Source organism: Dictyostelium purpureum (genome assembly GCF_000190715.1).
Source record: "Dictyostelium purpureum unplaced genomic scaffold DICPUscaffold_436, whole genome shotgun sequence".
NCBI lineage: Eukaryota > Evosea > Eumycetozoa > Dictyosteliales > Dictyosteliaceae > Dictyostelium > Dictyostelium purpureum.
This window is the reverse complement of record NW_003519771.1, coordinates 1-24668: the sequence shown is the minus strand read 5'-3', so window position 1 is coordinate 24668 and position 24668 is coordinate 1. Positions and strand designations below refer to the sequence as shown.

Below are 24668 nucleotides of genomic sequence, written 5' to 3'. Positions count from 1 at the left end.
ATGATACATATAATAATTTTTGAAGTTAATCATTTTAACAAGTACATTAATAAATATCAAGACTGAATTAAAAATAATTCAAAAATATATCCTAAAAAAGAGATATAATATACTATATTATAATCAATATTAACACCACACCACACCACATCACACCAAAACCCAAACTTTCATTTATATATATATTATTTTATACATATATAATATAAATGGGTATTTTTATAATATTTTTAACTATATACGTATACAGTTTTACCATCACATAAAACTTTCACACACACTCACACCATTTGGTTATTTAAATAAAAGTCACTCGTATAACTATTCTTATTCAATCGATCATAAAAAACAGTATATTATTTCATTTTTTTTTTCTTTTTCTTTTTCTATTTTATTTTTTTTAAAATATTATAAAATTATTTTTTTTTTTTAAAGATATAAAATAAAATAAAATAAGAAAATATAAAATAAAACAAAAAACAAAAAAAACAGAAGGCAAAAGACAAGAAACAAAAGCCAAAAATTATAATATTAATAAATAGTACTACAATAACTGCACCGAGGAGAAAAATTAATAACTGTATAAGCATTATATATACACTCAAAAATAATATATCATCCAATAATATTCTAAAATCAATTGTAACGGGTATGGGGTTTAAATTATAATTATTTTTTTAATTGGTGGTGCATGATTGGATTTTGATTATTTTATTGTGGGGGTGAGTTTTTGTATGTATTTATTTTTAAATTTCATCCAATAAAATAATAATAGCTAGTAATAGTGATGATATTTTATTCTTTTTCTTTTTCTTTTTCTCTCTTTTTTATTTTATTTTTATTTTTTTTGTTTTAAACGTTAATCAAAATTGTATTTGATTTATCATTAATTATACCGATAATAACTAATTTTATTTTGATTATATGCTATCTACTGATGATATGACTTATAACAATATAAATAATCAAAATTAAATATCCAACAAAAGAAAAAAAAAAAAAAAAAAGATATTATAAATCACAAACCACACACCCTTCAATATTTTTTACATGCACACCTTTTCTCCACCCCATATAAACAGAATGTGTATATTTATGCACTACCACACATTTAATAGTAATAGTTTAATATTAATAATAAAAATTTTAAAATAAACACTTTTGGATTAAATAACAAATTTTTTTATTTTTATATATTACTGTAAAATTATTTAAATTATAAAATTTTTTTTTTTTTTTTTCCCTTTATTTATTGTTATTTAATTAAATACCAATATCAGTTTAAATAAATAAAATTTTTTATTTTATTTTAAATTTTTTATGTTTTGTTGATATTGTCACTTTTATATATTTAAAATAAAAAAAGAAAATAGGAAAAAGTTTTTTTCTTTTCCTAGTAATTTTTTTATTGTTTAATGTTAGAATCACCAATATAAACCTTGATATATACATAAAAAACCTAAAAATAAATTTCAATTCATCACAATCATCTCACACACGCACATACAATTAAAAAGTTTTATTGTTGTTGTTTTTTCAATATAACTTTCATTTTTATTTTTTTTTTCTAATAAATCATTTGCATACAATTTAAATTATTTTAATTATTTTTTAATTGTTTTTTTTTAACCTTTTTTATTGGTTTATTTCAATTTGGGTTTTGTTTAAAATAATTGTTTTTGTTTTTTTATATTTCTTTTCCCTATTTAAAAACTCACTTTTTATTTCTTTATGTTTATATTAATCTTAAATTAAAATCTCCCTTTTTTATTTTTTTTTCAAATTTATTTTTCTTTTTTTAATTGATTATATTTTAGTATCACAAAAATATAACAAAAAAAATCATAAAAAAAAAATGACAACAAGAAAAATAACAACATCAATATCAACTCCTTCATTATCCTCTTTTGATATTAATTTTAAAAATGATAAAAATAGCTTTAGTGAAAGTTCATTATTAAAACATAGAAGCTCATTAAAAATGGATACCTTTTCAGTTAAATATTATACAGCAACTCAAAAATCAAATAAAAATAAATTATATGAGGTTATAAACAATAAAGACTCAAGGTAAATATAAAAATAGAAATAACAATTTTGATAATGTTGTGCTAATTTTTTTTTTTTTTAGATCTGCATTTTATGATTTTTTAGGAACACAATTTTGTGTTGAAAATTTATTATGTTGGGAAGCAATTGAAAAATTTAAAAAAATGGATGGATCTCCTTCAGAAATGTACACGACTGCTGAAGAAATTTATTCATTAGTAAGTATTTTTATGAATTATTAAAAAAAAAAAAACTAAAAATAATGTGTTAATAATAATAATCATTTTAAAATAATTTAGTTTATAAGAGATAATTCAAGATATGAAATTAATATATATAGCAAACAAAAAGATCGATTAAAAGAAACTTTAAAGCATACATTTATAATACCCGAGTTTTCAGATGGATCATCAACATCATCAACATCATCATCACCATCACCATCAACTGGCAATAATGATGGTGGAAATGCTTTAACACACTCATTTTCAAATTTAAGTTTAAATAACTCACTCAACTCATCTCAATCAGCACCAACTTCACAAACAAATACACCAAACTTTTCCAATAATCTATACAATAATATAGTACAATCCTCAACTTTTATAACAAACTCACCAATTCAAACCGATACATTCCCAAAAAGAAAAAAGAAATTAAGATTTAGAAAACTTATTTCTAAAACTTTATTTTCTGAACCAAGCAATAATAATAGTAGCAATACAAATAATAGTAATAGTAAATATAGTAATATTAATAATATACCACCAACCTTAAATCCAACCAACCAATCTGAAATAATACACCCACCATTATCACCAAATATAACAACATTTGATGGCGATTGCTTTAGTAGAACAAACAGTAGTAATTGTGTTGTCGGCTCATGCTCAGATGATTCATTTGTCGTTATTTTGGGAAACTCTTTCGGCAATAGAAAAAGTGGTTCAGCATATTCCAGCTCTGACAGTAGTGATGGCGAATATGAAGAATTCGATAGAAATAATATTAAATTTGGTATTGCAAAGTGTCAAAATCTTTTCAATGATATTCAAGATGAATTGGAACAAATGATGATAGAAAACTCTTTGGGCGAATTTTTAAAAAAAGGTTGGTTACCTTTAAAAAATAAAAATAATGACAATAATAATGATAATAATAATAATAATAATAATAATAATAATAATCAAATTTTAGATAACGATAATTTACATATAGTGAGTTAAAAATAAAAATAAAAATAAAAAATATTGTAAAAAATCCTTTTTTCATTTTTTGTTTTATATCCAACCCCCAAAAAAAAAAAAACAGATAATCACCAAATTTTTTGAATCATTTATTTGAAAAAAAAAATTTTACAAAAAAAAAAAAAAAAAATTTTTAAAAAATAAAATTTTCTTTTTTTTTTTTTTTTTTTTTAATAATAGAATCAAAAAACCATTATTTGTTGTGTACTATTAAAAAAATAAAATAATTCTATTATTTTATAGCCTTGTTGTATTTTAATAAAAACTAAATAAAAAAAAAATAAAAAAATAATATTTTTTTTTTTTGTATCATTATATTTATCGTTATCTATATTTATTAATTTAAATTTACCAAATAATCGGTTTCTAAAACTAAATCAAAAATGGGGCCAAAAGACTCACCAACAATTAAAAAAAATAAAGATAATAAAACAATGGCCAAAACATTTAAAAAAATATTAAAGCCATCAGAAAAAAAAAAGAAAAAGAAAGAAGTTGCAATTTCAGCAGTCAAACAATTAGTTCAGTATTTAGAAACCCATTGTATCGAATTGGAGGGTATTTGTAGAATTTCTGGAAACAGTATTCAAGTTAAAGAATTGAAAAAACAATTAGAAAATGGTGAGGATGCAGATTTTAGCAAAATGGACCCACACGTAGTCAGTGGTGCTCTTAAATCATTTCTTAGAGATAACGACGAGCCATTGCTCACATTCGATCTCTATAAAAACTTTTTAGCTTCAATCGATGTCAGAGAAAGAAATGCCAAAATATCATTTATAAAATCACTTTTATCAGCTCTTCCAAAGGAAAACTATGATTTATTACAAATTTTATTAAAATTTTTATACACTATCCAGGTAAATATTTTTTTATTTTTTTATTTTTAAATTTTTATAATTAACTTTTTTTTTTTTTGATAAATAATATAATAGTTACATTCAAACAAAAATAAAATGACAAGTTCAAATTTAGCAATTGTATTTTCACCAACATTATTAAGACCTAAAGAAGAAAGTCTAGAAACTATGATGACAGATTCAAACACAATCAGTGAAATTGTTAAAATTTTAATTGATGAATTTAATGCTCTATATGAAATTAAAACCCAAACCATTCTTTATCAAGTTTCAGCCCAAGAAATGGGTATCGAAAAAGATAAGAGATCAACTAGTGAGCAATTAGAAGATGCTAAAGTTTCCATTGAACAACTAACCAAGCATCTTGCTGAAGAAGCTCGTGAAAGATCCATTCTTGAAACCTATGTCTCCTCAATCGAGCAAAAGATTGCCGAACTTCAAGATCTAAATAAATCATTAACTGAAGAAAAAGAAAGTTTGGGTGAACTATTAAATGAATTTAAAGTAACTATAACTCTAACTGTAATATTTTTATTATACAACCAACACTAACAATTTTTTAATATTAAAATTTAGGACACCAACAAATATCAATCAAGTGAAATTGAAAACCTTAAAGAAAAACAATCTAAAACTGAAAACGAGAGTAACTCATCATCATCACCACCATTATCATCATCATCATCACTTTTATTACCAATCATATTTATATCACCCATTGTAATTTCTGCTTTTGTTTATTTTTATAATAACCCACACAAATTAAACGAATACTATAATAATTTTAATTACTATTACCAAGCATATTTGGACTGGGCTAATGAATTAATTAGAGAAACTTATCACCATTAAATAATTTTGTAGTTTGTCGTTTCTTTTTTTTTTTTTTTTCCAATAATAATAATTATAATAACTCATATAACCCCATGTACAATATAACTATATATTTTTATATAACTTTTTTAAAAATAATAAAATATTTAAAATTTTTTAAAATTCTTTAAAACTAAAAAATTTATTTATTAATTTTTTATTTTTTTATTTATTTTTTTTATAATTTTAGAAAATGAATTATATAATAATAAAGTTAATTTAGAAAAGAATATAGAAAATTTCAAATTAAATATTGATAAATTAAATAGTGATGTTAAAAACCAATCAATAGAAATCGAAAAATTAAAACAATTAAACAAAGAAAAAGAACTAGAAAACGATAGATTAAGAGTATTAAATAAAGAAAAAGATGCAGATAACGAAAGATTAAGACAGTTAAATAAAGAAAAGGATATAAACCACGAGCAATTAAAACAACAATTAACAAAAGAAAAAGATGAAGCTGTTGGTGAAGTTGCTAGAGTTCAAGCTGAAATCTCATTACTTTTAAGTGCCACAAACGATAAATCATCCAAAAAGAATTCTTTAAAGATTCAAAAGAAGGATTTAGACCAAGCATTAAAGAAATGCAAAGATCAAGAAACTAAGATCAGTCAATTAGAAAAAGAAAAATCAAAACTATCTGATGAAATTACAAAACTACAAAAACAAGCATCTACACCAGCCCCATCCAGCAGCACTCATAAATTTGTATTAGGAAAAAAACCATCACAAAAACAACAACCAGCCCCTCCACCACAAACACCAGCCCCTCCACCACTCGACGAAGATGATATTATATCTGTCAAGAAATTTGCTTTTTACTATATGAGTCTTTACATCAAAACTGACCATATGGTAAGAGGTTTACCTTGTAATATTAGCTCCTATGATATTCTTGACGAATTGATCGAGAAAAAGGTTAAAGTTAACCAATGGTCCGAATTTATATCAAGAAAGTTAAAAGAAATTAGTTAATTAATTTAGTTCCAAATAAACTTTTTATATTTTAAAAAAAAATTAATAAACCAAAAAAAAAAAACTTTATTTTATTCTTTTATTAAAAAATAAAGGTAAAGAAACTATTTTATAAAAAAAAAAGTATTAAAAGTAAAATAATAATAATTTTATTTTAAAAAAAAAGATATTATCTTATGTTTATATATTAATTATGTTTTGTTTTTATGATGTATTTGATAAAACCATAAATTTTTCTGATAGATCTGCCAATTTATCATATGCACTTGTCATTAAAGCAAATGAATCTGATAATTTTTTAATTGGAATTCTTGATTCTGAATGATCTATTATTGTTACATATTGGGTATTACCTGATCTATTCATTTGGCTATTGTAAAAAAAAAAGAAAAATTAATATAAAATATATCTAACAAATATGATATTTAAAGATATGATAAATACTATGTTTTTTTTGATAATTGATCAGGTGGATGGTGGTACTCTTCGGACTCCAACAATGTTCCTAAATTGGGTGATGATGTATTTGAAATATTATTAGAACTTGAATTTAAATCTTGAACGCCACCACTATTTGCTAAACTATTTGAGCTTGTATTTAAAGAAAGGCCACTATTATTTCTTGGCATTGAAGAACCTGAAGATGATAATGGTGATTGTTGACTACCACTATTAACACCATTTGAATTACTTAGAGATGGTGATCCACCATTTTGATGATGACCATGATGACTATGATGACTATGATGGCCATGATGACTACTGCCATTTACTTGACCATTTAGTTGTTGAGACATATGAGGTGGATGAGGACTGCCACCACCAACTGCCTTATGACCTGATGTTGATTTTCTTAAAAATTTACTTGGACTATTTGAATGACCACTATGATGAATACCTCCTAAACTTTGACCAGAGTCTGTTGATGATATTTGTAATTCATGTACACTAAATAGAATATCACAATTGGCCACTGTAATATCGATATGAATATCTGGTGGTAAATTCTTTAAAACATTCTTTTGAAATAATGTATGTGGGAAAATATCTCTACTTGGTAATAATAACTCATCCTTTGCCATTGAAATCCATTCACCTATTGACTTTACAGTTTCGAACAATGATAATAACTCTGGTATAACTCCATTATTATTTATAATATTACTATTATTGTTTATATTACTATTATTACTAACACTGCTATTAACACTTAATCTATTTGGAGTTTGTGGCCCACCACTAATACTTCCTGATAACCATGCTGATGATGTTGAAGCTTCATTATTACTATTATTATTATTATAATTATTAATTGGATCTGAAATAAATGATGATGTTAAAATATTATTGTTATTATTGATATTATTAATATTACTATTATTTTGATTTATATAAACTGGTTGATATCTTTCTGAAAAACTAATTATACTCGATAACTCTGCCTCAACAAATCGAAGATGGTTATATGCATTTTGAATTTGTGATAATCTCCATGGGGTATTCTTTGAGATTGTATCTTTATAAACTACTGGGTTGTTGGTTCTACATCTGGTCTTTATATATAAATCTGTTGTATCTATTAACCAACCATTTAAATTTATTGTACCTCTGCTACCTCTGTAATAAAACAATATAAATTTGTTAGATATTTTTTTTTTATAAAAAAATATATATTAATGCATACTCTGATGTTTCGAATCTTTGGCTCGATATTTTTTTTAAATCCTCATCGCTAAACTTTAGTATATCAAAAATTTCATTAACTTCGTTATCTTCTTCAATCTGTACAATATTACCATTATTATTACTTTTTTTATTTTCTTCTTCTTCTTCTCCCTCCTCGATACTCTTTATATCAATTGGATGTAATAACTCTAAACATTTCTTGAAATAATACAAAAAAAAAAATTGGAAATTAAAAACCAAAACATAAACTTTATTGTGAACTACTAAGAACAAACTTACATTTACAATAGTCCTAACTCTTTTACAAACTGTTGGTACTTCTCTTTGAATTAACCAATATGATTCATTTTGCTGTCAAAACAATAATAAAAAAATTAGAATATTATATATGGACTATAATTAATTTCAAACTATCATACCATTTGTAACAACTCGTTTGCTACTAATTCTTGATCGTCGCCATATTCGACCATTTTTTATTATGCTATTAGATTAAAGTCTAATATTTATAAAAAAATTAAAAAAATAAAAAAATATAAAAATTTAATTAAAAAAAATTAAAAAAAATTAAAAAAAAAAAAAAATAATAAAAATACTATATTTTCAAACAAACTAAAATAAAAACTATAAGAATAAACATAAAATAACTTATTTTAAATTTATCTATTTTACTATTATATATTTAAATGTTATTTTAATTTATGATTAATAATAAATTTTTTTAAAAAAAAATAATAAAAAAAGAAAAAAGAAATAAAAAAAGAAAAGTTTGTGGTGGGTTTTTTTTAAAATAAAGTATTAATTATATTTTATTTAAATTTTATTTAAATTTTATTATTTCTATTTATAAATAATTTTCAAAAAAAAAACCAATAATAAATAATTTATTTAGCAATGTAATAATACTACAATATAAAATTTGTACTTTATTTATTTTTTTAAATTTAAAATTTTCGTTGATTAATTTTTTTATGCGCACCAAAATTAACGTTGGTGTTTTTGGCAGGATTTACTCTAAAAAAAAAAAAAAATTAAAAAAATCTTAAAATTGAAAATTTTATAAAAATTTTTTTTTAAAAAAATTAATTTTTTTTTTTGTCACAGTCGTTACGTATAGAAAATGGTATGGTATCTATGTATCTGTATCTATGTCTCTATCTCTATCTATCTATATTTCTTATCAATCCTTCATAATCTATCTCATAGTCAATCAATCTTTTGGATAAATACATTTAGCAGTTATTAATTACAAATTATCATTATTATTTTAAAACCACTCTATAAATCATCATTATCATTACAATCACCTATCAATTACAAAATGTATAATTATATAGTCCGCCAAAACTGCCACCACCGCTTCTGCTGAAGTCCAAAAGAAAGACAACCCAATGCGTGGTCTTAAAATCGAAAAATTAGTCTTAAACATCTGTGTTGGTGAATCAGGTGATAGATTAGTTCGTGCTGCTAAAGTTCTTGAACAATTAACCGGTCAAACCCCAGTTTACTCAAAAGGTATGGATAAAAATTTTAGCAAAAAGAGGATTGTGGATTTTAGCACAACAGGTTATTAATTCGATTGTCATTCATTTTTATTATTATTATTATTATTATTTTAGCCCGTTACACTGTCAGATCATTCAACATTCGTCGTAATGAACAAATTGCCACTCACGTCACTGTTCGTGGTGAAAAAGCTGCTGAAATCTTAGAAAAAGGTCTCAAAGTTAGAGAATTCGAACTCCGTGCTAAAAATTTCTCAACCACCGGTTCATTCGGTTTTGGTATTGCTGAACACATTGATTTAGGTCTCAAATACGATCCATCAATCGGTATTTATGGTATGGATTTCTTCGTCGTCCTTGCTCGTCCAGGTTTCCGTGTTTCACGTAAAAAGAGAGCTGTCGCCAAAGTTGGTTTCCAACATAGAATTACCAAAGATGATGCCGTCAACTGGTTCAAAACTACTTATGATGGTATTGTTATTGGTGGTAAAAAATAAACTTTCTATCCTCATAAATTTAAATATATAAAAAAGAAAGAATTTTATTTGTAAACAAAAAAGGGTTTTTCAATTTTATTTGGAATGTAATTGTGGATATTTTCGCAGATTATTGGTAATTCGATTAGATTTTTAAATTGTTGTATTGTATCTATAATTAGATTTAGAATATCGGATTTATTTTTATTTTATTTTTTGTCCAATTATGAGGTATTTTTTAATATTCATTCTATAAAATTAAAATATTATTTTAAGTTTATATATATTCATTTATATTTATTTATAATTATTTTCGTTATTTGTAATTTCCCCCTAAAAATTTTTCGTTTTTTTTTTTTTTGGATAAATTTATCAATATCGGTTTAATTATATTTAATTTTTTATATGATTTGTAGTTTTTATAATTTATAGAAAAAAGTTTAATATTATAATTACAAAAAAGTTGTAATCCAATCGAAATTGATTTATTTATAAATCAGATTTTTATTTATATTTGTTTAATCAAATATAAATGACCAAATATAAATGACCAAATATAAATTAAATTGGTTCAAATAAAAAATAATTAAAAGTTTCATTTTATATTTTTTTAAAACATATCCAATAATGCATATTTATTTTAAAATAGGTTTCAAAATACTTTTTTAAAAAAAAGGTAAAATTTTATATGAGAAAAAAAATAAAGATTTTAAGATTAATTAAACAAATAAAAATAAAAATAAAAATATATTTTTTTTAAATTATTTATAACAAATTAATATATTATTTATATTTTGAATTTTTTTTTTGTGGGTTAAAAAAAAAGATGTGATAAACGATTGGTTATATTTGTGAAATTATATTAAATGATTGTTTGTAATTATTGGTGGTTGTATGTATAAAATTTCTGATTATTTAAATTATTGTGTTAATTTTTAATTGCCCTATTAAAGTTTTTAAAGAGTTTTTAATGGAACTTTTATCTTTTTCTTGTATCTTTTATGTTGAAATTATTACTTTTTAGAACCTTTTTTGATACCAAACAGATAATTAATTGGTTGGTTTTTGTAGATGGTACACCTAAACACTCTCGCAGGAGTATATGTAGAACACTTGTGAAACATATTGTGCAAACTATAAATTTTTTATTTTTTCGATTATATGTAAAAAATATTATTAGTACAATTATAACTTTTGAAAATTTAAAAAAAATACAAACAATATGTTTTCTCATTTGACAATATCTTACTTTTAGTGTCATTTTTTTATGTCGGTTAATTTTCGTTCTAAGTGATTACATATTGCCTCTGGGGTACTTGTTAACTTTGATGCATGTTATAGCAATCTAGTGATAATTTATAAATAAATATATTTCTAAATAAATAGATTAAGTGTTAAAAACAGTTTAGTTTGTTATATTGTGAAGTTTTATTTTATTATTTTTTAAAAAACTAACCATCTTTAATAAAAAACTATATACATTAAATATTTTTTTTTTTTCTACACCGTAATTTTTTTTTTCTATTTTTTGAAATATGCAATTTTAAAAAAAAATAATTTTATAATAAAATATATATTTTATTATATTGATAAAAATTACAGGGGTGATTTTTACAGATGTTCATATATAAAAAGAAAATTATATTTTTATTTATTATAAAAAAAAAAAATTATAATGTAATTTAACCATTGAGTCAGCTTAAGATATTTTAATTACGAGGTCAATGTTTTTTGAAGTTGTTAAAAAAAAAAAAAATAAATAAAAAAATAAAAAATTAAAATGAAAATAACAATGATTAAGATTGAGGGGGGAATTTAAAAATGATAGTGATGTTGAGTCAATTTCTTAAACAAAAAAATAAAAAATAAAAAAATAATTTCAAAAAAAAATAAAATAATTTGCATAAATTTTCTTAAATTCCAAGGGACAATTTAGAAATCTGAAATAAATAAGGTGAATACCAAAGATTTTTGATTTAGTATTGCTTGCCATATAGCATTTATTTACACGTCAATGAGAACATACAATTATTTATCTGTTAAAAAAAAAAAAAAAAAAAAAAAAAAATTACACGTCAAGGAGTAATATAATATTTTACACGTCAAGGTGAAAAAAGTATAGTTTTTTAGAAATTAAAAAGTATCGTTATTAATTTACTTTTTTTAAATTATAAATAATAAAAAAAATAATAAAAAAAAAAAATATAAATAGCATAATTTTATTTTTTATTATTTTTTCTTTGAGTTTAAATAACAATAATTGATAATAAAATGGTATCATCATCAAATTTAGGTTTCCCACGTATGGGTGAAAACCGTGACTTAAAAAAAATCGTTGAAGCTTACTGGGCTGTAAGTAGTAATAGTTATAATTTAAAAAAAATAAAAATCAATATTAATTATTTAATTTATTTTTCAATTTTTAATTTTTAGGGTAAAGTTGACGAAGTCGAATTTTCAAATACTATTAAATCAATTAGAGCTAAACACTGGACCTTACAAAAAGAAACTGGTATTAACATTATCCCAAGTAATGATTTTTCATTATATGATCACGTTTTAGATCATGTTCTTTTATTTGGTGCCATTCCAAAACGTTATGAACCAGTTGTCGAATCCGAAGTTGAAGATAACTCAAATGGTTTCCGTACCTATTTTGCCATGGCTCGTGGTTATCAAACTAAAAAAGCTGCTTCTGAAGTTGCTGCCACCGAAACTGAAGGTGCTTTTGCCACTAAAGTTGAAAAGAAAATTGATGTTGGTTCATTTGAAATGAAAAAATGGTTCGATACTAACTATCACTACATGGTCCCAGAATTTGAAGCTGAACAACAATTTAAATTAACCAACCACGCCGGTTACACTGCACCAAAACCAGTCCACGAATTCTTAGAAGCTAAAGCTCTTGGTATTGAAACCCGTCCAGTTATTTTAGGTCCAATTTCATTCTTATTATTAGGTAAATCAGCCGATAGCAACAAACCATACACCACTAAATTCGATTCATTAGTTCACCTTGAAGCTTTAGTTAAAGTTTATGAACAACTCTTCGAACAATTAGTTGCCGCCGGTGTTAAATCTGTTCAAATTGATGAACCAGTTCTTTGTTTCGATCTTTTAGAAGATACCACTAGAGCTGATCTCATTAAAAATGCTTTTTCAGTTGCCTATAATAGAATCCACAAAGTTGCCCCAACTGTTAATATTTTAATTGCCACTTATTTCGGTGAAGTTCGTGAAAATATCGAATTAATTACTTCACTCCCAATTAATGGTGTTCACATCGATAGAGTTAGATCTTCATCTGCTGCTTTTGATGCTGTTTTAGCTAAAATCCCATCAACCTGGACTGTTTCAATTGGTAAATATTTTTTTATAATTATTTTTTATTTCAAATTTTAATTTCTATAACAAAATATTAATTTTATTATTTTTAAAATTATAGGTATCATCGAAGGTAGAAATATTTGGAAAAATAATTTAAATAATTCAATCATTGTTGTTAAAAAAGCCATCGATTTATTCGGCAGCGAAAGAGTTATTGTTTCACCATCATGTTCATTATTACATTCCCCACACTCCTTAGCCAAAGAAGTTGGTTACGTTAAAGCTGAAGTTTTAGATTGGTTAGCTTTTGCCGTCGAAAAATTAAAAGAAATTGCTTTCCTTGCTTTTGTTTTCAACTCATGCACTGTTTCCGTTGCTGATAATCAAGTTACTGTTACTTTCCCAACTGACGCCACTGAATGGAGAGAATACTATGAAAAGAACGTTGAATCAAACAATGTAAGAAAAGTTTCAAAATTAATCCACAACGATACTGTTAAATCAAGAGTTAACGCTGTTACTCCAGAAATGTTCAAGAGAATCAACAAATACCCAGTTCGTCGTGATGCACAAAGAAAGAGATTAACCACCTTACCAGATTTATTCCCAACCACCACCATTGGTTCATTCCCACAAACCCAACAAGTTCGTGTTGCCAGACAAAACTACAAATCAAAGAAAATTACTGCTCAAGAATATGATCAATTTATTCGTAGTGAAATTAAAGCTTGTGTCCAACTTCAAGAAGAGTGCGGTCTTGATGTTTTAGTTCACGGTGAATTCGAACGTAACGATATGGTCGAATATTTCGGTGAAAATCTTGAAGGTTTCGTCTTCACTGCCAACGGTTGGGTTCAAAGTTACGGTAGTCGTTGTGTTAAACCACCAATTATCTATGGTGATGTCCACAGACCAAATCCAATGACCCTCGAATACACCAGTTTTGCCCAAACCCTTACTGCCAAACCAATGAAAGGTATGTTAACTGGTCCAGTTACCATCCTCCAATGGTCATTTGTTCGTGATGACCAGACTCGTTCACAAACCTGTAACCAAATTGCTTTAGCCATCAGAGATGAAGTTGTTGATCTCGAAACCGCCGGTATTGCAGTTGTCCAAATCGATGAACCAGCCATTCGTGAAGGTTTACCATTAAGACATTCAGATTGGAACATCTACCTTGAATGGGCTGTTAACAGTTTCCTTTTATCATCGACTGGTGTTAAAGATAGTACCCAAATCCACTCACACATGTGTTACTCAGATTTCAACGATATCTTTGAATCCATCCAAAATATGGATTGTGATGTTCTCACCATCGAAAACTCTAAATCAGATCTTAAACTCTTAAAAGCTTTTGAAAAATATGGTTACACTAATGAAATTGGTCCAGGTCTTTATGATATTCATTCCCCAAGAATTCCATCAGTTGAAGATATGAAGAACCGTGTTGAACAAATGCTTAAATATCTCCCAGCCAACCTCTTATGGGTCAATCCAGATTGTGGTCTTAAAACTAATAATCCAGTCACTGTTAAACATGCTTTGGTTAACATGGTTAAAGTTGCTGTTGAATTAAGAGCTGCCTTTAGCAAATCAGAATAAATATATAAATAAATAATTTTGTGTAATATTTAATAAAAAAAAAATTAAAAATAAAAATTAAAAAAAAATAATTAAAAAATATAGTTTATCTTATTAAAAAATAGTTTTTATATCGATAGTAATAATATTTGTTGGAATGTTTGAAAAAATTGCTGAAGCAAATAGAAATATTGGATTATAATGTAATTCATAGTGGTGTGGATATTGAAACTTTAGAAACCTCAAATATATATTTACAACCAATTATAAGCTATAAAAGGTTCTTAGGGGGTATCTGAATATTTTCATATACATGGGGTGTTTTTGTAATCTTTTTTTAAAATTGGACTTTGTAAATGTATAACATTTACTCATTCTTGATATCTTTAAAACAAATCAATGTGATTATTTTATTGAGGTTTATAAAAAATAATGATTGAAAAGTATGGAATTGTTTTTAATATTATCAATAATAATTAGAATTATTTAGCTATTCATTATTTCTTTTTTTTATTATATAAACTATTTTATAAACTATTTTGTTACTATTTTATTTATTGTTATTTTATTGTTTAATTAATTTTTTTTATTACCCACTACTTTTTTATTATTATACTTTTAAAAAAATTAAAAATTAAAAATTAAAATTAAAAAAAATAAAAAATCTTTTTTTTAAAATTTTTTTTAGAATATAATATCAAAGATTATTTTTTTTATTTTTATTTTTTTTTTTTTCACAATACCATCATAAACCCCATTACTTTTTTGTTTTAAAAATTTTATCATAATAAAATAAAATGTACAAATAATAAAAAAAAAACCAAAACATATCATATAATTTAAAAAAAAAAAAATTTTAAAATGGAGCCAATATTAAATAAAAATAATAATAATAATGTTGAAAATGATAATAATAATAACAATAATGAAAAACTTTTCAAAAAAGTTTTATTAAATAAAGTTTTATTTTATAATATTATGAATCATGTTTATATTTATAATAACATTTATTATTTTTCAAAATATTATAAAAGCGATATTAATAATATAGAAAATTATAAATTTAGAGATTACATAACTCATTTATATTTAAAACAAAAAAAGAAAGGGAAAACAAACTCATTCAAAGAGATCGGTTTTTGTACAATACCCAATACAGTTACCCATTTAATTTTAAAGTACGACTTTCAATTAAGACAAGGTTTATTATCAAACTATATAACAGAATTGGAATTAAGGGACTACAATCAAAATATCAAAGGGATAATTCCACCCAGTGTGGTTAAATTAACTTTGAATAAATTTAATCAAACATTGTATCAAGGGGATATCCCATGCAGTGTTACAAACCTTGCTTTTGGTGAATTTAATAAAGAGCTAATACCAAATATCTCACTACCACCATCAATTAAAATACTTAATATCGGCAATCACTTCAACCAACCATTAAAAAACAACGATATCCCAGATTCAGTTCATACTTTAATACTAGGGAATGGATTTAATCAACAATTGATACCAGAATCGAGTATTCCCCACTCTGTCACCATACTTCATTTTGGGGATAAATATAACCATCCTTTATCAATGGTTATAAAGAACAAAAACTTTTTCAAAAAAAAAAATACCACACAAAAAGTTTTACATGACAATATAACCGAACTTGTTTTTGGAACTTCTTTTAACCAACCTATCAACAACCAACTACCTTTAAATTTAATAAAACTCAAATTCAGTTATGGTTTTAAACAAGAATTTCTTAACCATGACTCATTTCCAAACAAGATCACAGAGCTACATCTTCATTCATTTTTCTACACATCATTTAATTACTCTTGCATACCTGCTAATATAAAATATTTAAATTTCGGTTCAAATAATAACCCAAATTATAACAGTTACAATAATTTCAATAGCCCACAAATAAATAACTTTAGGTATGATGAAAAAAGCATATCCAAAAGTAATAATAACAATAGCAGCAACGATATCAATGCAATCGAAAGACAAAAATCACTAAAATATGATTTTAAATTCATAACAAAACTAGTAATGGGTGATGGCTTTGATCAATATGTTAAACTGCTACCAAACTCTTTAACAGACCTTACTTTTTCAAACTCATTCAATAGCGATTTAACAGATTTAATTCCTCCATCAGTTACCATACTCAGTTTTGGTTCAAGATTTAATCTAGAGATAAAAGAAGGTGCAATTCCAATTTCAGTAACCCATATTGTATTTGGTAATAACTATAATAAACCTTTTAAAAACTCACTCCCCAACAAATTATTGATTTTACAACTATCAAACGAATACAACTCTGCATTTACCACAGAATCTCTTCCATGCTCCTTAAGAAAGCTAACCTTTCCAAAATACTCGAAATTTAACAAACCAATACTACCAGGTCATCTACCTCACTCTTTAACCGAACTTCATCTCGGTGAGCGATTCAATCATAATTTATCAGAATACTGTCTTCCTGATAACCTAACCAACCTATCATTATCAAACCATTTCAATCTACCTCTAGAATATCAAACATTCCCAAAATCATTAAAATATCTATCTATGGGTTTACTATTCGACCATCCTGTACGTTTCTCAAACACTACCACAACATTAGAGACCACCACTATCCATTCAACTCCACTAACCTCTTTAACAAAGCTAATACTCAGTGACCATTTCAATCTAGAATTAAAAATCAGCTCTTTAATAAATCTAGTTGAATTAAAATTTGGTAATCAATACAATCTACCAATACATAGTGATCAACTACCCCCAAGTTTACGAATTATTCAATTTGGTGATAATTTTAATCAAACAGTAGACCACAATTTATTATCATCGATACCTTTAATTAGATTAATTAAATTTGGAAAACATTTTAAAAAGTCAAATCTAATTTTAAATAATAATTGTGATTTAACTATATTCCATTTTTATGAAAATATTTTAAAAAAAAAAGGGGGGGGGGGGGACCAAAAAAAGTGGAAAAACCTGCCTTTCTTTCTCTTTTCCTCTTTTTCTCTTAATTAATTTTTAAATTTAATTTTTTTCATTTTTTTCATTTTTTTTTTTTAATAATTTTTTAATTTTTTTTTTTATTTTATACAACACAATATAAACAATTCAACAATGGAGAATAATAGCGATAATACTAATAATATCAATAATAACAGCAATAATGATGATAATAATGGTCATACTAGTAAAGCACACATAATCAATACCAGAGGTAATAATTATAGCAGACCTTTAGCCAAAGCAGTTTGTATGTAATTTATTTACTTTATTTTTTAAAACTTCCCCATATTAACCAATTTTAATTTTAAACAAATAGTTGTAAAAGTATCATCATTAAAACCATTAAGCAGCGGCCATAACTTGGTATTAAAAGTTATTAGCACTAGAGTTGTTATTGAAAAAGATATAGATAAAAAAGAAATTATTTCAGAAGCTGTTGTTGGTGATGAAACTGGTGTTATTACTCTTACTGTTAAAAATGGTATGTGAATAAATAACATGCTCATAATAATAATAATAATAGCAACAATAGTAATAATGATTAATAATATGGATATTCTATAAATTTCTTCATTAAAATATTATAAATATTAATTATTTTTTTTATTTTTAGAACAAAATGATGTTGTTCAACCAGGTAACACAATCATCCTCAGAAATGGTTTGATTAAAGTTTTTAATGGTTATATGAGACTCAAAGTTGATATTTGGGGAAATATTAAGTTATCACCAACCGAAGCAGATTTTATAGTAGACACTTCAAATGACTTATCAGCAATCGAATATGAATTAAAGAGAAATTAAAAAAAAAACAAAAAAAAAAACATATAACCAATAACAACATCAAAAAGCCAGATTATATCCACAACTTCAACTAAAATGTATATTAGTGTATAAAGAAAAAACAAACCGTGTTCATCTAGTAACAATAATATATAATAAAATATATTTAGTCAAATGATTTGTAAATAAAAAAAATTAAATAAATTGGTTATGCTTTAACACACAAAATAAAATTTTTTTTAAACACCTATAAAAAACGCGTACATACAATTATTACACAATAAAAAAAACAAAAGATTGTACATATACATCTTTATAAATTATTTTTTTTTATATTTTTTTTTGTTTTTTAGTAAATTTTTATTTTATAAATCACTTTTATATATAAATTATCAAGTTCTTTAAAGTAATAATTCATAACGTAATGGAGCGATGGTTTGGACTTCAGTGTCTCTTGGGTTAACGAAGAAACCGGCTTTTGGAGCAGCTGGAGTACGTCTGGTTGAAACCCAGGTGTTATTTTTCTTGGCATCAGCGACAACTTTTTTGTTTTCTTCGATACGTTTTAAGTGAGCAGCCATTGAGTTTGATGGTTTGACGTGTTCAATTCTGACGTGGATTTTCTTGGCAATGATTCTTGGACCAACACGTTTGTTGATGATGACACCAACTGAACGTGGAGTGACATTCCAAACACGACCGGTACGACCGTGGTAGAATTTGTGTGGCATACCTTTGTGGACATTACCGGTGGCTTTGACATCAACGTAGTCACCAAGTTTGAAGGTTCTTAAGAAAGTGGTGGTCTTTAAGAGACCGTGTTGTTTGAAACCACGGGAGAATAAGTATCTAGTACGAGCACGGAGACCGAATGAGTGTGGCATTTTTTCTGCATTATTATTAAAATAATAGATTTTAAAATTAATATTTAATGTGGTTTTTTTTTGTTTTAAAAAAAAAAAAATTAAGAATCTATTATTTCTTTTTTCGTATTTTTATTTAAAGTGTATATCCAATTAAAAAAGAATATAGTGAGAGTAGTTATTTTGATTTTATTATTATTTTTATTATTTGTTCTAAAAAATCTGTATGATTTAACCAAAAAAATTCGCTACTGTGAAATTAATCCCTTAATATAACTAATGCTAAAATCCCTAAAACTTTACTCTATTTGATTTATACCTTTTTATAATTTACTTTTTATTAAATTGAAAAAATAAAAAGAAAAAAAAAAAGTTTTTTCGTTTTTTTTTTTAAAAAAAAAAACTATGTCGCAAAATTATTTTTATTTTTTTTTATTTTGTGATGGTTATGTTATTTGTTTATTACTGTTTGTTATTATATCGTTGTATTCTATTATTTGATATTTTATTTAAACCATAAACTAACTCTCTATTTTTCTATTCTCTATTTAATTTCGATTACCCTAAAAATACTTTTTTTTGAAAAAAGAAAATAATAATATTTTTTTTTAAAAACCAAATCAATAAATAAAAAAAGAATGTAATAATTTATTTTTATTTTTTGTTTATTTTCATTTTATTTTATTTAATTGATTTGATTTACACAAAAAAAAAATTTTCTTTTTTTTTTTTTTTATTTTATATGTAAATTTATACATATAAAAAAAAAAGTGATATAAAGCCTACCTTACTATGGCGATGGAAAAAAAATCAACTGTTTCTTTTTTTTTTTTTTTTTTTTTCACTCGTAAAAATTTTTTGGTCAAAAAAAAATAAAAAAAAAAATTTGGCAACACCTCTCGCTTTGTTTTTTTTAGTATGGATAGTTTTTTACAAAGTTTTTACCAAGTTGTGTAAAATTTTTTTTGGTTTATTGATAATTTTCGTTTTTTTTTTAAATTTTTTTTTAAATTTTTTTTGCTCTATGCGAACTTTTTTTATGAGCGTACTTTGGAACAAAAAAAAAAAATAGCTCATTCTTTTTCCACCACGATAATCAAAAAAGTACATATAAACTTTTTTTTTATTTGTTCATGTAATTTTTTCTTTTTTTTTTTTTTTTCACTATGGTTAACTATTATTATAAATTAAATCACCCATTCACATAAATAATAAATGATGAGTTTTTTATTTTTATTTTATTTAATATAATACTATTTTTTATTTTATTTTTTAAATAATAATAAAAAAAAAAAAATTAAAAAAAAAAAAAATAGTAACAATTAAGAAATAAAAAATATTTAACAACATCATATTCACACATCACATTCACACACATTCGTTTATAATACAGATACAATAAAAGGAAATATATCAAATATAGAAAATATGATTGGATTTATAGGGCATAAAAAAAAAGATATTCTAAAGGAAATTTTTTATAGGCACAGATAATTTTTAATAGGGATTTACAGATAATAAATTATAATCAAATAATTCTATTAAAGACTATGTCAAAATTTAGATAACATTACCAACATTTTTTTTTATAAAAAAAAACTCTCGCAAAATTTTCGTATTTTTTAAAAAAATTTCATCCTTTTTTTTTAATTTTTTATTTTTCATTTGTTTCTATTTTCCAAAATATAATCGACACAAAAAGTAGTTGTTATCAAAAGATTTATTTTTTTCCACACATTTCATATTCATAGAGTTTATTATTTTCACACACACCACACATTTACCATAGTTTAAAAAAAAAAAAAAGACAAAATCATTTGTTGTTTATATTTTTTTTAAAAAAAAAAGAAGATTATATTAATTGTATTATTTATTATCATATTATAGTGGCCTCAACTGCTGTTACCGTTAAAGACGTCTGCCCACAAGAATTCATTGCTACCTATGCTAGATTCTTAAAAAAAACCGGTCGTGTTCAAATCCCAAAATGGGCTGATATCGCCAAAACCGCCACCTACAAAGAACTCCCACCAAGCAACCCAGATTGGATCTACTACAGAATTGCCACTCTTGCCCGTAAAGTTTATTTAAGAGGTGGTGATGGTGTTGGTACCTACCAAAGAGCCTTCGGTGGTAACCGTAGAAACGGTGTTAGACCAAATCACTTTGCTGATGCCAACAGTGGTAATATCCGTTATTGCTTAAAACAATTACAAAGCTTAAAAGTTGTTGAAGTCGATGCCGTCAAAGGTGGTCGTACCATCACTGCTACTGGTCGTAGAGATCTCGATCGTATCGCCAAATCAATTGTCGAAAAAAGAAACTCAGCCAAAAACTAAATAAATAGGTGTCTAAAGTAATTTGTAAACCTTTAAAAAAAATAAAAAAACAAAAACTTTTTATAAATTAATTTTATAAATATTATTATTATTATTATTGTTTGGTTTTGTATTTAGTTTGAAGTTTAATATCAATGCATATTTAAAAATTGTATGCTGGATCATGGATTAAATTCATTGTAAAAATATCTTTTTTAGTTTTTTTTTTTTTTTTTTTTTTGAAATTACCATATAAAATAATATTATTGTAATTAAAAAAACACTAATAGTAATAACTACTCCCACCAACACACACTCACACACACAAAATTATTTTTTATTTTTATTTATTTTTTTTTTAATTTTTTTTTTTTATTATTTTATAAATTATTTTTTAAATATTTATTTATCTATCTTTTTTTTTTTTTATTTATTTTTTATATTTTCATATTTTTAAAATGACAATTTTTAGGTATTTAAAAGAAATTCCTTATATTATTTTTTTATCAATTTTATTTAGAGTTTGTCTTTTTTCAATACCTTCACATACATACACTCAATTCCTAGAGGAAGATTTTATTAAAGTTTTGGTTTTTTTGGTGTGTTTAAATTTAACAAAATTCACTATTTATTTTACCACCAAAAAAAATAAAAATAGAAATTTTTATAATAATGTTTTTTTAATAATAGTATTGGTTCATTTATATTATGATATTGTTTCACTTATAAAAATAAATATCAACAGCACAGAATTAAAATATACAATTTTATTTGGTTATTCAATATTATTATTAAATAATTGTTTGGTAAATATAAAAATTATATTATGTTTTTTTAATTTATTTACTAATTTTTTTTATTAAAACAGGCTATAAATTCAAAGGTAAAAGAAAATATAACAATTAGAGTTTTGATAGATTTTATTTTAGCAAATATAATAGTATTTTATTGTTTTTATAATTCATTAATTAGTATTCATATTCTTATCAATATTTACAAAATTTTTCAAAATGGTGGAGGAACATTTTCAAAATGTAAATCAATTTTATATTCAATACCAACTTTAATATCAATATTTTTATTCTACATTGGATTTACAAATTTTGACAGTTTAATGGAAAAGTTATTTTTATTATGTATTTCAATGACATTATTGAATGATTTTAAGGTAACCACACTTTTTATGAAAAAAAAATAAAATAAAAAAAAATAAAAAGTATTAATTTAATTTTTTTATTCATACAGCAAATTATAGTTTCATTTCAAAATACAAATAAAAAAAATAAAATAAATACACCCAATAAACAATTACCAAATAAAATGATATTAGAGACAACTCAACAAACACCATCACCATTAATTTACTATTCACCGTTTAGACAAAAGCATGTAAGATACCTGGATTTATCAGGATGTCCAAACCAACAGGAGTTGTTTTATAATGAAAAAGATGACCCAGAATATCAATTAAATAGTTCAACCAATAGAATTAAAGATTTTATAAATAATAGTTTTAGAATTAATGAAAATAGTTCACCTCTGTCACCACTATCATTATCATCGCAATCACCATTATCAACATCATCGCAACCACAATCCTCAAGCTTCTTGGATGAAAATAGTTTTAACAAATATAGTTATCCAAATGATATGACTGATTATAGTAGCGATGAAGAAGATGAAGAAAGTAATGACGATGGCAAATGTGTTACAAATTATAATAGCCAAGAATGTTCAGTTTCACCAAAATTGGAAATTCAAGATGGTTATAATATGGAGGCCACCTATATTTTAGAAAAATGTCAAAAAGAATTAAATGATCTAAATGAAAGATACAAGCCATTTATAAGTATTGAGCAAATTTAAATAGTCAATGTTGCTTAGTATTTCTGTAAATAATTTTTAATCAATTTTTGTAAATTTCTTTTAAAAATGTAAATGGAGTATAAATAAACCAAAAAAATTTCGTTTAATATTTTTTATTTTTTTTATTTTTTTTTTTAAAATTTTTTTTTAATTTTTTTAAAATTTTCATTTAATTTTTTTATTTTTTTTTTTAATTTCATTTCATTTTATTTTATTTACAAATCGTTATACTTTAGAGTTTATCTATTTTATAAAAAATTAAAAAATGAATGCTCCAGATCGTTTTGAATTATTTGTTTTACCTGAAGGTGCAAAAAAGTAAAATTAAAAGAGGAAATAAAAAAAAAAAATAAAAAAAAAAAAAGAGATAATTAATTATTTTAATTATTTTTTTTTATACAGAGTTACAATGACTAGGGATACCAAAATTCCAAATGCATCAATGTTTGTAATATTAAAGGAAGATCATACAGTTGGTAATCTTGTTAGAATGCAATTAGTTGCTGATCCAGATATTATCTTTGCTGGTTACAGAATGCCACATCCATTGGAACATAATGTTAACATTAGAATCCAAACCAATCAAAATACAACTCCATTAGATTCAATCAAAAAATCAATCGAATGTCTCACTAACGAATTTTTAAATATCGAAGATCAATTTAAAACTATGGTTCAAAGAAAGAAACATATGGCAGACACTTATATTTAAACAATTTATTTATCGATTATAATCCCACTATTTTAATACAAACGAACAACTTTTAAATAATGGTAGCGGTGGGATAATAATAATAATAATAATAATAATAATAATAATAATAATAATAATAATTATAATTAATAATGATAATATACCCACAATAACATTTTTTTTATATAAAAAAAACAAGAAAAACAAAAAATAACCCACAACATTTTGTAAATAATAAACATAATAGTTAGAATAAAATAAAATAGAGTTTTATTATATCTACCTTTTTTTAAAAAGAAAAAACATACCTATTTTGGATAACTGTTTAAAAATAAATTTTAATAATTATATTGTTTTATATTTTTTTAATTTTTTTAATTTTTTTAATTAGCTATTAGAGAATAACAAGTATAGTTTATATAATAAAGTGTAATTTAAAAAGTTAAAAATAAATTATTATTACTAAACATTGTTTTTTTTTTTTTTCATTTATTTTTTATTTTTTTTAATTTTTTTTTTTTAAAAT

At 23.8% G+C, this 24668-nt stretch overlaps 12 protein-coding genes across 12 annotated transcripts; 10 read left to right on the top strand and 2 right to left on the bottom strand.

Annotated features, from left to right (window-relative positions):
* Nucleotides 1-1855: 1855 nt before the first annotated feature.
* On the top strand, nt 1856-3275 carry DICPUDRAFT_158398 (uncharacterized protein; the record flags this gene model as incomplete). Its single annotated transcript, XM_003293485.1, has 3 exons — nt 1856-2070; nt 2132-2267; nt 2349-3275. 3 exons carry the CDS (start codon nt 1856-1858, stop codon nt 3273-3275), a joined length of 1278 nt encoding a protein of 425 aa, XP_003293533.1.
* Nucleotides 3276-3730: 455 nt separating this feature from the next.
* On the top strand, nt 3731-6007 carry DICPUDRAFT_158397 (uncharacterized protein; the record flags this gene model as incomplete). Its single annotated transcript, XM_003293484.1, has 5 exons — nt 3731-4156; nt 4232-4660; nt 4733-4876; nt 4990-5026; nt 5220-6007. 5 exons carry the CDS (start codon nt 3731-3733, stop codon nt 6005-6007), a joined length of 1824 nt encoding a protein of 607 aa, XP_003293532.1.
* A 204-nt stretch (nt 6008-6211) lies between these two features.
* On the bottom strand, nt 6212-8166 carry DICPUDRAFT_90282 (uncharacterized protein; the record flags this gene model as incomplete). Its single annotated transcript, XM_003293475.1, has 6 exons — nt 6212-6377; nt 6452-7207; nt 7265-7624; nt 7692-7891; nt 7973-8044; nt 8113-8166. The coding sequence occupies 6 exons, from the start codon at nt 8164-8166 to the stop codon at nt 6212-6214; spliced, it is 1608 nt and encodes a 535-aa protein (XP_003293523.1).
* A 637-nt stretch (nt 8167-8803) lies between these two features.
* On the top strand, nt 8804-9751 carry DICPUDRAFT_58541 (ribosomal protein L11). The gene is made up of 3 exons (XM_003293483.1): nt 8804-8816; nt 9031-9208; nt 9313-9751. Exons 1-3 carry the CDS (start codon nt 8814-8816, stop codon nt 9693-9695), a joined length of 564 nt encoding a protein of 187 aa, XP_003293531.1. The 5' UTR covers nt 8804-8813; the 3' UTR covers nt 9696-9751.
* A 2177-nt stretch (nt 9752-11928) lies between these two features.
* DICPUDRAFT_51014 (uncharacterized protein) lies at nt 11929-14688 on the top strand. The gene is made up of 4 exons (XM_003293482.1): nt 11929-12026; nt 12108-13035; nt 13120-13394; nt 13443-14688. Exons 1-4 carry the CDS (start codon nt 11946-11948, stop codon nt 14604-14606), a joined length of 2448 nt encoding a protein of 815 aa, XP_003293530.1. The 5' UTR covers nt 11929-11945; the 3' UTR covers nt 14607-14688.
* A 758-nt stretch (nt 14689-15446) lies between these two features.
* Nucleotides 15447-17630, top strand: DICPUDRAFT_42148 (uncharacterized protein; the record flags this gene model as incomplete). Its single annotated transcript, XM_003293481.1, has 4 exons — nt 15447-15720; nt 15847-16113; nt 16729-17187; nt 17287-17630. The coding sequence occupies 4 exons, from the start codon at nt 15447-15449 to the stop codon at nt 17628-17630; spliced, it is 1344 nt and encodes a 447-aa protein (XP_003293529.1).
* Nucleotides 17631-17939: 309 nt separating this feature from the next.
* DICPUDRAFT_42156 (uncharacterized protein) lies at nt 17940-18422 on the top strand (the record flags this gene model as incomplete). The annotated part of the gene is made up of 2 exons (XM_003293480.1): nt 17940-18099; nt 18232-18422. Coding segments are annotated over 2 exons (351 nt in total), but the record flags the coding sequence as incomplete, so codon positions are not given.
* A 325-nt stretch (nt 18423-18747) lies between these two features.
* DICPUDRAFT_93065 (ribosomal protein L21) lies at nt 18748-20074 on the bottom strand. The gene is made up of 2 exons (XM_003293474.1): nt 20051-20074; nt 18748-19290 (listed from the first exon to the last, which is right to left on the bottom strand). The coding sequence occupies exon 2, from the start codon at nt 19283-19285 to the stop codon at nt 18803-18805; it is 483 nt and encodes a 160-aa protein (XP_003293522.1). The 5' UTR covers nt 19286-19290; nt 20051-20074; the 3' UTR covers nt 18748-18802.
* An 863-nt stretch (nt 20075-20937) lies between these two features.
* On the top strand, nt 20938-21672 carry DICPUDRAFT_51008 (40S ribosomal protein S19). The gene is made up of 2 exons (XM_003293479.1): nt 20938-20965; nt 21152-21672. Coding segments are annotated over exons 1-2 (453 nt in total). The 5' UTR covers nt 20938-20964; the 3' UTR covers nt 21604-21672.
* A 368-nt stretch (nt 21673-22040) lies between these two features.
* On the top strand, nt 22041-22780 carry DICPUDRAFT_84071 (uncharacterized protein; the record flags this gene model as incomplete). Its single annotated transcript, XM_003293478.1, has 3 exons — nt 22041-22054; nt 22103-22181; nt 22451-22780. The coding sequence occupies 3 exons, from the start codon at nt 22041-22043 to the stop codon at nt 22778-22780; spliced, it is 423 nt and encodes a 140-aa protein (XP_003293526.1).
* Nucleotides 22781-22902: 122 nt separating this feature from the next.
* On the top strand, nt 22903-23555 carry DICPUDRAFT_99679 (uncharacterized protein; the record flags this gene model as incomplete). The annotated part of the gene is made up of 1 exon (XM_003293477.1): nt 22903-23555. One exon carries the CDS (start codon nt 22903-22905, stop codon nt 23446-23448), a length of 546 nt encoding a protein of 181 aa, XP_003293525.1. The 3' UTR covers nt 23449-23555.
* Nucleotides 23556-23713: 158 nt separating this feature from the next.
* On the top strand, nt 23714-24160 carry DICPUDRAFT_90278 (uncharacterized protein; the record flags this gene model as incomplete). The annotated part of the gene is made up of 2 exons (XM_003293476.1): nt 23714-23766; nt 23851-24160. The coding sequence occupies 2 exons, from the start codon at nt 23714-23716 to the stop codon at nt 24158-24160; spliced, it is 363 nt and encodes a 120-aa protein (XP_003293524.1).
* Between the last annotated feature and the right edge of the window lie 508 nt (nt 24161-24668).

Coding starts and splice junctions, on each gene's coding strand:
- DICPUDRAFT_58541 (XM_003293483.1), top strand. Junction 9,209..9,312: donor AACCCCAGTTTACTCAAAAG/GTATGGATAAAA, acceptor TTATTATTTTAG/CCCGTTACACTGTCAGATCA.
- DICPUDRAFT_51014 (XM_003293482.1), top strand. CDS start 11,946: ATGGTATCATCATCAAATTTAGGTTTCCCACGTATGGGTGAAAACCGT. Junction 13,036..13,119: donor AACCTGGACTGTTTCAATTG/GTAAATATTTTT, acceptor TTAAAATTATAG/GTATCATCGAAGGTAGAAAT. Junction 13,395..13,442: donor TTGCTGATAATCAAGTTACT/GTTACTTTCCCA, acceptor TACTATGAAAAG/AACGTTGAATCAAACAATGT.
- DICPUDRAFT_93065 (XM_003293474.1), bottom strand. CDS start 19,285: ATGCCACACTCATTCGGTCTCCGTGCTCGTACTAGATACTTATTCTCC.